The sequence below is a fragment of the Myotis davidii genome, unplaced genomic scaffold, assembly GCF_000327345.1.
Source record: "Myotis davidii unplaced genomic scaffold, ASM32734v1 scaffold8, whole genome shotgun sequence".
NCBI lineage: Eukaryota > Metazoa > Chordata > Mammalia > Chiroptera > Vespertilionidae > Myotis > Myotis davidii.
The window spans coordinates 2,210,091-2,223,034 of NW_006299520.1; the positions used below are offsets into that span (position 1 = coordinate 2,210,091).

The 12,944-nt window shown below is 40.2% G+C and overlaps 1 protein-coding gene across 1 annotated transcript in view; it reads left to right on the top strand.

The window, feature by feature from the left end:
* The window catches only part of TRPC6 (transient receptor potential cation channel subfamily C member 6), a 50,181-nt gene that overhangs the window by 3,375 nt on the left and 33,862 nt on the right, over positions 1 to 12,944 (top strand). Inside the window, exons 2-3 of the mRNA XM_006775259.2 lie at positions 681 to 1,455; positions 10,760 to 10,945. Coding sequence (XP_006775322.2) covers positions 681 to 1,455; positions 10,760 to 10,945 — 961 coding nt within the window. The remainder of the gene's footprint in view (positions 1 to 680; positions 1,456 to 10,759; positions 10,946 to 12,944) is intronic.

The following is a 12,944-nucleotide window of genomic DNA, read 5'->3' on the forward strand; positions in this document are numbered from 1 at the left end:
CCTATAAGCCTAGTTAGATGACCCTGCTATTTAGGTTTATCATGAAAATTAAACAGCTGATAACAAGGTATTGTGCTAATTGCCCATTTCCCGTTAGAATACAAGAGTTATAAGGGCAGAAATGTTTCCCTTTTTTTTCCACATTAGTTTTTCTGGGCCTTATACAATGTCTGGCCCTAGCATAGGAGGGACTCAATAAGTATATGTTGATTTGAATGGATTTGCTATTTTTCCACTTTTTAAAAATATTTTCATACTCTATATCATAATGGTGACTGCTTACATGTCTTTTTATGCCTATACCATCTGTGATTGTAAAACGTGTATTAATATCTATGTGAATGGCACAGAGAGAATATGGGAATCGCCAGTCTTCACCCCAAATTGGAATGTTAAACTATACAAAATGCTTGGCTTTCTTAAAGGAGAAGTTCTTGAAATCCATGAACAAATAAATGCATGTAGGGAAGCACAAAAACCTGTGTCAGAGTAGTCATTTATCCGTCGCTGGGGGTCTGCTGGTCAGCGCTGGCAAATGCATCTTGATTTTATATTATAGTTGGTCCAGAGACAATGAGACAACATCTAATATACTTGAGGATTGCATTAGATGGCAAATCATTTGGCACACTAAATTGCTCTTAATATGATTTGTTCACAATTTTTCTACTTTATTACAGCCGAGGCACCGACAACAGACTGGTCCACCGGCGGCAGACAATTCTCCGTGAGAAGGGGAGAAGGTTAGCTAACCGAGGCCCAGCATACATGTTTAGTGATCGCTCAACAAGCCTATCCGTGGAGGAGGAACGCTTTTTAGATGCAGCTGAGTATGGCAACATCCCAGTGGTGAGAAAGATGTTGGAAGAATGCCCCTCACTCAATGTGAACTGTGTGGATTACATGGGCCAGAACGCCCTGCAGTTGGCAGTGGCCAACGAGCACCTGGAAATTACAGAACTTCTCCTCAAGAAAGAAAACCTCTCTCGTGTCGGGGACGCCTTGCTTCTAGCTATCAGCAAAGGTTATGTTCGGATCGTGGAAGCCATTCTCAGCCATCCAGCTTTTGCTGAAGGAAAGAGGTTAGCAACCAGCCCCAGCCAGTCTGAGCTCCAGCAAGATGACTTTTACGCCTACGATGAGGATGGGACCCGCTTCTCCCATGACGTGACTCCAGTCATTCTGGCCGCCCACTGCCAGGAATATGAAATCGTGCACACCCTCCTGCGGAAGGGTGCTCGGATTGAACGGCCTCACGATTATTTCTGCAAGTGCAGCGAATGCAACCAGAAACAGAAACATGACTCCTTTAGCCACTCCAGATCTAGGATTAACGCCTACAAAGGCCTGGCAAGCCCAGCTTACCTGTCTTTGTCTAGCGAAGATCCGGTCATGACAGCTTTAGAGCTTAGCAATGAGCTGGCAGTGCTGGCCAACATTGAGAAAGAGTTCAAGGTGGGTCTTTAACAATAAGGACTTCACTCTCCACAGGTCACAGTCAAGGTATATTTACAAGCTTCCACTGTGTGCTCAGCACTGTGCTAGTGACTGTGGACAGTAGGCAATTTTCCTTTTTTTTTTTTTTCCCAACAAGCTCTGTTATAATTATACATAGTAAAAGTTGTCATGGCAAGCATTTAGAGATATACTGATATACACTAGACGTATTACAGTTATGTCTAATCTTTACCACAACCTTGAGAAGCATTGTTTCCTTTTTAGATGGATAAATGGAGGTATTGAAAGGTTAAGTAAGGCACAACATCCACAACTGGTAAGTGACAGCTGGATCAGAATCCAGCTGTGCTGTACTCTGAAACCTAGGTGCCTTCTCCTATGAAACACTGTTTTTATGTTCAGAGCATGGTGATCAGTGCTGCTGAGGTCGGAAAGATGAACAAGCTGCAGGAGGTCACAGTTTGACTTGAGAGACATAGGCTCTGGGTATTAAAAATATTCTGGAAAGAATTAATTTCACATTGATTATTTGTGCATTTGAACAAAACTGCATACATTAAACACCATTGTTTAATAGAGCAAATATATACAAAATTTGAAAAGTAAATTTTGAATATATGGCACAACTCTTATTGGAAATGAATTTTTAGTGGGATTAATTGTGCTCACACTTTTGTTATATATTTAATGAGATTAAAAGGTATATTCTGCTAAGAATATTGTGGTGAGGCAGCTAGCATGTTACTTTAGTTTTTGTTAATAAGATATATAAATTATTAAAGATTTTATAAAATAAAATTTAAAGAACATTCACTATAGGTAGAATAAATATTTCTTGATATGATTCAATAACTGCCTTTCTAAATTACACATAATGGATCGGAAAGAAATCACATAAAAGTTTTATCCATATGTGTTAGCCTATGTCCTAGGAAACTTCTGAGTTCTGGAATCCATTCCAAGTCACGTTAAAAAGAATCATCTTCACTAATTTGAGATGCCTTTTATTCTAGCTAATGATACACTCCTAAAGATGAGTGTTAATACTAGTTAAGAAGAATCACCCTTACATTTAAGTACATGAACAATTTATTTTTATATTCAGTATTCCCTACTGAAGCCTTCTCTGCCATCGAGACGTCTCATTAGACACTCATTCAGTGTGTTCTGGGACATTTGTTGGAGAATGAAGGGACAAATATATTAAACAAAAGTTATCATTGTTCCTGTCACCACACAGTATCATGCTTCTAAATTCAGAACATCCTAACATGAACCAGCACATTGTGTTTCTATCACTAAGCATTAAGTTCCACAGAGATGTGTATTAGGACAGGGAAATTCAGGGACCCCTCAAAGTTGATGGGACCTGGATTAATCATTAAAGGGGGATTCCTTATTGCTGGCTACATGGGTGGGTAAGAGTGGAGAATTCTATTGTAAAAGGTAAAAATATATATTTTTAAGAAAATTAGTTTGAGGAAAATTGAGGATCTGGAAATTGATTCTCTTAAAGCTATCAATGTTCTATGGTCCCTGGAAAGTCTTCGCAGTTTGAAGGCAACTAATCTATTTTGTGAGTCAGAGTATATGATCTTTCACAAAGACTTTTGTAAGCTCTAACATATAACTTCCTAAGCTTCTCCCAGACTCTCCCCTCCATAGTAGCCTGAAGTCCAACCATGTCAAACTTAAAGGCTAACCTGGGCCAAATAAACCAGGTTTAAGTTTATGTGGGCTGCAAAAAAACAAAAGCTTCAATTTTCATAGAAACATAGGTTTATTTCGATAGAGACATGCTGAATACAAGGGCTGAAATAAATGAGTAATCATTAATATAAAATAATAGAACACTTTAATAAAAATTAATATTTTTTCTTGAACATTAACTTACCAGACACTGAATAATTGCACAAATTAACAAGCATAATGCAAATAAATCTATTTTTCTTGTTCTCTGAAAGCAAAATATTTCCTGTTGTGCATCCCAAACAAGTCAGTCCAAGACTAATGACGTGGCAATCGGCTGCTAAAATATTCGCTGCTAGTATTAGTGGAGAGAAATGATGTGCCTAAGTGTAAGGTGTGTAAGGGAAATTAATGCAACATGATTATAGTAATCAGTCATTAGTGAACGTTGTAGTTAGTTATTTTTTTAAATTATTTTTTAAAAATATATTTTATCGATTTTTCATAGAGGAAGGGAGAGGGATAGAGAGTTAGAAACATCAATGAGAGAGAAACATCAATCAGCTGCCTCCTGCACACCCCTCAATGGGGATGTGCCCACAACCAAGATACATGCTCTTGACTGGAATCAAACCTGGGACCCTTCAGTCCTCAGGCTGACGCTCTATCCACTGAGCCAAACCAGTTAGGGCTATAGTTCATTATTAATAATTATGTATAATAGGATCTTGTAAGAAGTTACAAAATTTTTATTAAAACATTTCTTACATACTGTTATATTGGTTGGGCCACAAAAATATTCATTGTGGTCTGCATGTGACCCACGGGCCAGGAGTTTGACATGCTTGCTATAGTCCATTAATAAAAGAGGCCAGAGGAGTTGCTATTGAGTTTCATGGGCAATTTTGATCTTGTACTTTGAATCTCTTAAACTGAACAAATTGCATTTATAACCCATATCACCAGGTCTGTAGCTGGCTCCATGCAGAAGTGCAACCACAGAAATCTAACAATTAGATGAAGACACAGGAATAAGAAGAAAATTAATAGGCCTGAGGGACTACATGTCTTTAAAGAGAATGGAGAGAAATGAAATTCAAAAGTTTTTTACCCATTCAAATTCAACTTTCATATTAAATTTTTAACAATAAATTTTTGCTTTGGGCATATGAGATCTCAGCCACCTTAAACTTGGGCTAAGTCTAAATTTTGCAGCAAATACAAAATCAATAATAATAATAATAATAATAATAATAAAAAGAAATACCCACAACTTACCTTTTTGATAACAAAGAGAGCATGACTCCTGGCTTCTCTCCTTGACTCAAGACTAAGCTCAGATAAGGTAGAATAATCTCACAGACAAGGAAATCAATACAGGGATGGTTTTGTCAGCAAATTCATTCTCCTAAATTTCTAATTTTCTTTTAGCATCTCAATATGTACCCATGACTTATGTCTTCAAACTCTTTTTGAACTTATTGATATGTTAGGTCAGTGGTCGGCAAATTGTGGCTCGCGAGCCACATGCGGCTCTTTGGCCCCTTGATTGTAGCTCTTCCACAAAATACTATGTGCAGGGGTGCACACACAGTGCGATTGAAACTTCGTGGCCCATGTGCAGAAGTCGGTATTTTGTGGAAGAGCCACACTCAAGGGGCCACAGAGCCACATGTGGCTCGGGAGCCGCAGTTTGCCGACCAGGGCTTAGGTCATTTGTGGTAACAATGTGACCCTATTATCACCTCTTTATGCTCCAGGGATTGTCACCTTCCCTGTCATTCTGGATAAGTAGCTTTCTGGAGCTTTTGCAGATCCTTCATGTCCCCCCAGGGATCTGTGCCCACTCATGCACATGGCCCTCCAGCTGCCTCTACTGTTGACTTTAAGAACTGGGAAGGTAGAGAAACTCCTGCTTCGTCTGTTTATAAACCGTTGCTATGTTCTGGTGTGCAGATGTTCAGAATGTCTGGCGTTGTTTGAGAGAAATATCCTCTAAGAAACTGACTGGGCTGAAAAGTAGTTTCTGTTAGCAGAAAGGCATTATAACTGTTATCAGACCTTAGCAGGGTGACAAAGGGTGTCACTAAAGTACTCAGTAGCCTACAATGCGAAATCACAACATCAGAAGCACAGGGCTGGGATCCAGGCCAAAGAGAAAGGAGGCAAAATACCTTTTTTGAGCTTTGTGAGTTATTCTAAGTGAGTTACACTATAACTTTATGATATAGCAGCCATTGCATTCTCCATAATTAGGGGAACTTCACAGAGGGCCAGAAAATAAAGTAACCTTTCTAAGAGGACACAGCTATTAAGCAAGAATAAAAACCCAGGTATGTTTTGTACCCAGCCATGTTCCTTTCTTTACATCACTCAAGAAAATTTTGGATTACCTCCTGTGTGCCACACGCTTCACTAGGATGTGAGGACTCAAATATGAGTAAGATCTACAATAGTCATTGCTCTGAAGGATGTTTGAACCTACTTGAGAGAGGCAGATACATCCTATATAATAAAAACCTAATATACTAAGTGTCCAGTCGACCCGTAGGCCGTTCAATCAATCAAAGTGTAATATGCTAATAATATGCGAAGGCTGCTCAACTGCTCTCTATAACGTGCACTGACCACCAGGGGGCAGATGCTCTGACCGGTAGTTTAGCTTGCTGCAGAGGTCTGGCCAATCAGGACTGAGCGAGAATTGGCTGACATGCCCTGGAGTCCTCCCTCAGTCCCTCCCCTGTTGGCCAACTTCCCGAGTCTCTCTCCAGCCCTGATCATGCACCGATGTGGTCCCTTGGCCTGGTCTGGAGCCTCTTGCAGTCCGGGACCTCTCGGGGGATGTTGGAGAGCTGGTTTCAGCCCAATCCCGCAGGCCAGGCCAAGGGACCCCACTGCTTCACGAACTCGTGCACCAGACCTCTAGTAAATACATAAATACACTAACATACAAGTGTGTACGTTCTTGCCTTTGCCTTTCCTATCCTAATCTGAAGGAGATGGAGAGAGAACCTCATTCGGGCAGAATTTTAGATCTAAAGCAAGTCAGCAGTGAGGAGGAAAGTGAGAACAGCAGTTTGCATGGGAAGAGGGCACAGCCCCCGAAACCATGTGTTCACTTCACTGCAGCTCTCCAGCTGCAGGGGAGCTGAGAATTTCTACATGAAGGGAACAGGAAAGACTGGTTATCAAACACCATGTTAAGTTAAATATGTAGCCACTCATGATGTCAACAATCAACATGAAAATTAGTAACATCTGCCATATCTGACAAAAACCTTTAATTCACATTTGAAATGGTAGCTCATCTCTTTGCCTTTTCTTTTCTTTTCTTTCTTTTTTTAGTCTTCCCCGGGGATATTTTTCCATTGATTGTTTTAGAGAGAGTGGAGAGGGGAGAGAGAGAGAGAAAGAGAGAGATAGAGAGAGAAAGGGAGAAAGAGAGAAATGGATGAGAGAAACACATGATTGGTTGCCTCCTGCACAGGCCCCTACCGCGGCCAGGGATGGAACCCACAAGTGAGTCATGTGCCCTTGACCCAGAATCAAATCCATGACCCTCAGTCCGCAGGCCTGTGCTCCAACCACTGAGCCAAACTGGCCAGGGCTTTCTATTTTCTTTAGAGTAGTGTAACTTTTATAGCTCTCACCTCTCACAAACCCACCCAGTGGGTACTGTAATAAATGCTTGCTAATCTTCACACCTGCTGTAATGGAGCTCAATGATCAATGTGACATTCAGTGACAGTTATTCTGAAGAACGGGAAAGATCCGACATTGCATGTGGTCCCAAGAAGCATGGCTGGCTAATAGATAATAATATTCTGTACTTACCTTAATGTGCAAGTACATAGTGTCATGTTACAAAACACCTGTCTTAGTAAGGCTGTAGCACCTGTCCCACAACTGGTGCCTAGAATATTTGTTAAAGAATGCATGAAGATGCTGCCCGGGAATCCCAACATGCTTTTATATTTGTCAGCACAACTTTGTGACAAGGGAATGAGAACACCTGAATATTGCTTACAAAATAATGAAAACAATAATCCTATATAATAAAAACCTAATATGCTAAGTGTCCAGTAGACCAGTCAGCTGCTCAACCAATCAAAATGTAATATGCTAATGATATGCTAAGGCTGCTCAACTGCTCGCTATGATGTGCACTGACCACCAGGGGGCAGACAGTTGACTGGTAGGTTAGTTTGCTGCTGGGGTCCGGCCGATTGGGGGACTGAACGAGATGGGCCAGACATGCCTTGGAGCCTTCCTGGGGTCCCTCCTCAGCTGGCCCTAGCCCTGATAGTGCACTGGTGGGGTCCCTTGGCCTGGCCTGTGCTCTCTCACAGTCCAGGACCCTTTGGTGGATGTGGGAGAGCTGGTTTCAGCCTGATCCTGCAGGCCAGGCCGAGGGACTCCACTGGTGCACGAATTTGTGCACTGAGCCTCTAGTAATCCTAATAATTACCAGGAAGTTGGCATTCATATTTGGTATAATCTTCCTAGCAACCCTGAAAGTGGGTACTCGTATTATCCTCATTTTACGCTTGAGAATTTTGAGGCTTTAAGGGATTAAGTCATTTGACCAAAGTCATGCAGCTAGTTTCAAAGTGGTTGCTGTTAGTTTCAAACCCAGGTCCGCCCTTCTTCAAAGCCCGGACAGTTCATCAGTGAGAATTAAGACATGCCATTTCCCTGTTGATGTCTATCAAGCAAACTCCAATCTTTATACAAAAAAAGAGCCAGACATTAAAATTACAGACCTTAACATCTCTTCTACTGTGTAATATGCAACTAAGATGACCCTTTGAAAAGATAATTTTACCAGGGACATTTTTATGTTTTATAATCTCTTAAACTCTGCCCTGTTAGCCCATTATCAGTCATCTTTTTTCAACTCAAAGGTTAACAGGCGAGCACCCACTTCTGATTCATAGTGTGCGGTGTGGGTATGTGACCCAAAGACCTGACCCAGAATTAAATCAAACATCCAGCTTCCCTTTTCTTTTCAAGGAACCAAATTCCCCGCTGCATCTGCTAATGAACTGCTGCCAGCATTTCCTTCTGAGTGAGTTTTCACGTCAATTTGCGAGACCTTAAAATATGAAAACATTTGTAAATGGATCCCCCAGGTGAAAGAAAAAGCATAGATTTCTAAAAGCAGAGTCTTATTTTTTATTTTTTTAAAATGGAGTTTTGTTCCCCCCCTTGAGAATATGTGTTGGGAATCAGCAGCAAGTTGGAAACAAGGTGTGAAACAGCGCAAAGCTCCTGCCCTTTACTTTTTGTCCATGTGGATTCTCTCAAAAGCATCACCCACAGGCGATGGGTCATACTCTCTTTTTATTTTTATTTATTTTATTCTATTGATTTTACAGAGAGGATGGGAGAGGGATAGAGAGTTAGAAACTTTGATGAGAGAGAAACATTAATCAGCTTCCTCCTGCACACCCCCTAGAGGGGATCGAGCCTGCAACTGAGGTACATGCCCCTGACCAGAATTGAGCCCAGGATCCTTCAGTCCGCAGGCCAACACTCTATCCACTGAGTCAAACCAGCTAGGGCTCGAACTCTCTTTTTAAATGTCTAATTTCACCATGAGCCTTCTTAGGATTTTACAGAAGCCTGACTTTGACGACCACACCTTTGCCTTTGAATGACTGGCTACACCCACACTGAGCTCTGCATCGAGGAAAGGTTAGGTGCATTAGATTTTGTCAGCGCTCCATGGGCTCTTAACAAATGTCAGGAAATGGCCTGTTTTCAGATCTTTCCTTTGATGATATAAAATAAAATAATTTTATTTTATGGGATGCTTTGCTACATGCTCATCACCATGTGATGAACTTTGCGCGTGTGATCTCTTTAACACTTACTTAATTTCACTAAACCTCAGTTTTCTCATCAGTAAAATGAGAGCAATGAGAGTATCTGCCTCATAGAGTGGTTTTAAGATCATGTGGCTGAAAAACAGAAGACCTGGGATATGATTAAAGGGATATTTATCACTGAAAGTCCAACTTTCTAATTAGAGTCTAGTGAATGAATATGTACATCTGCATGTGCACATGTCAGTGTCTGGCCCCATGACCCTAACTGACTATTCCTTGGAAAAGGTAAAGCTGTTTCCTTGTACCTCTGTTTATACTATCTGACCAGATACCTTTTTAGAACTGGTTTAAACCGTTCTCAGCTAAGAGATAATTTGTTTTATCCATTTGCTTTTATATAAACCGTCTGCACCTGCCGTTAGCGATGTGTAGCCTGTTTATAAGTTACTAAACTGAAAGGTCACTTGGCATGGTTTGCAGAGAAGGGCCCTAGGAGGTGTTTCCCATATTCCCAGTATCGGCTCTTTTCCTATAGACTTCCCCAAAATATCACTTATTGACTGACGCCCAGAGGCAATCACATTTTCCAACATATTTCTCTCTTGATCTTTCCAAGGGATCCTTTCATTCCAAAGCATATTGGTGGCTTCAGGATGGGGGAGACAGCTACCTTTGAATCTGCAGAGCTGGCTTTAACGGGAACACTCTGCCACAGAAGCTGTGTAAACTCAAGGGACCTTAGTTTTTTCATGTGCAAAATGGGAGTAGTGTGTGCCCTGCCTGTCTCCCAGTTCTTCAAGATGAAAATAGAAAGCAATATACAAAGAAGAGATAAAGTAACATAATTCCTAAAGGCAAAGAATTGGGGGCCAAACAGCATTCTGTTGTAAGCCTGATTTTGACACTTAGTGGCTGCAGGGTAGTTGGACACATCATTTAACATAACAGAGGATGAGCCTGTGAAGATTAAATGCGATAATATAATCTCACAGTGCAACAAGCTCTAGCTAGTAGGTTTCTTGATTAACGTTGGGCTATAAATGGCCTTATTTCAATGTAATAGAAGAGAGAGGAAGGAAATATTAGAAAAGACCCGAATGAACATGTGAATTCATGCTGTATATGTTTGACAGGCATTTTGGTGTTTAAATAAGATCTGCATTCTCTAAATCTTGCCAGCATAATACTAGGGCAGCAGTGATAAATGACAATGAAAGCATTCTCATTAAACTTTCTTTCCCCCAATTTGTAGGCTTTATGTTAGACTTGCCTTCTGACCCTGTGTTTGGCACATAAAGTTCCTCAATAACTATTTATTAAATATGTAAGTGACATGTGTTTGCTTTTCTCCGGAATCGCTCCAAAGTCCTGTTCCTCAAGTGAAACAACACAAAGTTTTCCAAAGTCTTCCAAAGACCTATCAAGTGTCTGTTATGTGCCGCGCTGATGAAGTTATGAGCATAAGAGATATGATGTATGCGAAGTAGTGGGGAAAGTTGCTTATTTTTTATTTCTCCTGAATCAGCCGGTGTTTTTGATAACTTTATGCTTTAGACACATTTCCTTTAGGATATGAAGAAAATCTTTATGGTGCTAAGATAGTTCAGAGATCACTCAGCAGAACAGCAAGGAAGCAGTGTTAAAAGAACAGTAAACTGAAAACAGTTTTCTCTTTGTTTTCTCCGCAAACCAAGTGATTGATAGATTCCACTGAATATCATAGCAAAAGGTGCTACTTCTACATGATGGTTTTCTGCTGTTCTTTGTTTTGTCTTTCCTAGAATGACTACAAAAAGCTGTCGATGCAGTGCAAAGATTTTGTGGTTGGACTCCTTGACCTGTGCAGAAACACCGAAGAAGTGGAGGCCATTCTGAACGGGGATGTTGAAATACACCACAGTGGCAGAGACCACAGTCGTCCAAACCTCAGCCGTTTAAAACTTGCCATTAAATATGAAGTGAAAAAAGTAAGGTCAGGCATGAAGCCTATTTACATTATTTCCGTTTGTATTGGTGCTAAACAAGGACGAAGGGTTGGTTGGCATCATTCAATTGAGCTGGGTTTTGGCAGATTCTCTAATGAATCCTGAGAGCCTGTTTATGAGATACCTAACCTACCCTGAACGACAGTCTTTAAAAATCTAGGCTTCCTTATGGGCGATTCCACTTTCCTGTACTTCACTAATGACATAACCATGACTTTCGTGTGCCCAGATCACAAGGCATCATTATTTAACCCAACTCCAGTCCTCGTTTGTTGTTATATTCCCCTTCCTTCTTGAGTACATTTGAATCTCCTCCAACTGTATCTTTATTTGTGGAATATGTTCACTCTCTGTTTTTATGTGGTTTACCCCTCCCCCCAAAATTCTTGACTGCTTTCTTAGGTTATGTGTCATATCTTTTAAAAAAAGTTTTTAAAGCTAAGTTGCATAATAAGAGTAATACATGCTTATGGTAAGGTTTCAAATAGCATAGATGTATCCCCTTTCTAGCTTCCCAATTCAGATAGAAAGTAGTGAATCAGCATTTAATTTCTCTCCACAAATCTATATCTTAGACATCTCCACATATCAGTAAATAAACATCCACTTTACCATTTCAAAGGTTGCATTGTTATATCATTCTGTCCATGTCATCAGTTTATTATTTAAGGGTGTTTATTATTTTCTTTAGGCTGGTTATTGTTCTTACAGGATGCCACAGAAAACATACTTGTTTATGTAGCTTGCTTACATGCATGAGTCTTGTTCATGAACAAAATTGCCAGGTGTGTAATTATGGCAAATTTTTATTTTTTAATTGCAAAAAATTTGTTAAGTCTCCCTTCAGAAAATATGCACCGTTGACACGGGCCAACAGCATATGACAGGGCTTATTTCTTCCTCTCATATTGGTTATTATTAAACGTTACCATTCTGAGAAGATAAACATCATATCTTATTTTATCTTTGAGGCTAACCATCCTTAGGAATCAATCAGAGTTCCTCTAAATAACCTGTCCTTTATCTAACATTTTAATATTCTTTACCGATTTTTTTATTTAAGGTTGTTGCTTTTTGTATATTAATAATGTTGCCTTCTGTCCTATGTAAAGATCATTTTTAAAAATAAATATGTGAAGTAAATTCATAGACACAGATAACAGTATGGTGACTACCAGAAGGAAGGGGTGGGGAGTGGATGTAGAGGATAAAGGAGGTCAAATGCAGTATACACATGATGTATTAGAGAATTTACATCTGAAACTTATACAATGTTATTAACTAATGTTACCCCAATAAATTTAATTTACTAAATTTAATGTGAGAATTTAAAAAATCTAAAAAATAAGCTTTTTTAATTGAAAGGGTTTATGACACAGAAATAGAATAGGCAGTCCATAAACTGACCTGTTTATGTAAATGAGAATTTAGTATAAAATAAGTTTAGTGTTTTAGGCCAATATATGAAAGAAGGTGTATATTTTTTTTAAAGTATTTAAACATCTGGACTAGCAGGGTCTTTCCATTGTTCCTTCTAGTTGAAAAAACCATCTGTATATATATAAAAGCCTAAGCAACTATCTGACTGGCTGACTGGTAGCTATGATGCGGAATGACCACCAGGGGGCAGCCACTCTGGTAGATATGACCTGAAGTGACCATGAGGGGGCAGATGTGCAATTCAGGAGCTGCTGAGCTGTGGAACCAGAGAGGAGGGAGCCTGATTCCAGCCTGTGTCACCCGAGAACCACCCTCTCATAATCTGGGACCCTTCGGGGAATGTCAGAGAGCTGGTTTCAGTCTGATGTCCGCAGGGCAGGCTGAGGACCCCACCTGTGCATGAATCTGTGCAACGGTCCTCTAGTCCTGTCTAATAAAAGAGAAACATGGTAATTAGCATACATCCACTACCCTTCCCATTGGCTAATCAGGGCGATATGCAAATTAACTGCCAGCCAAGATGGCGGCCGGACGCCACGCA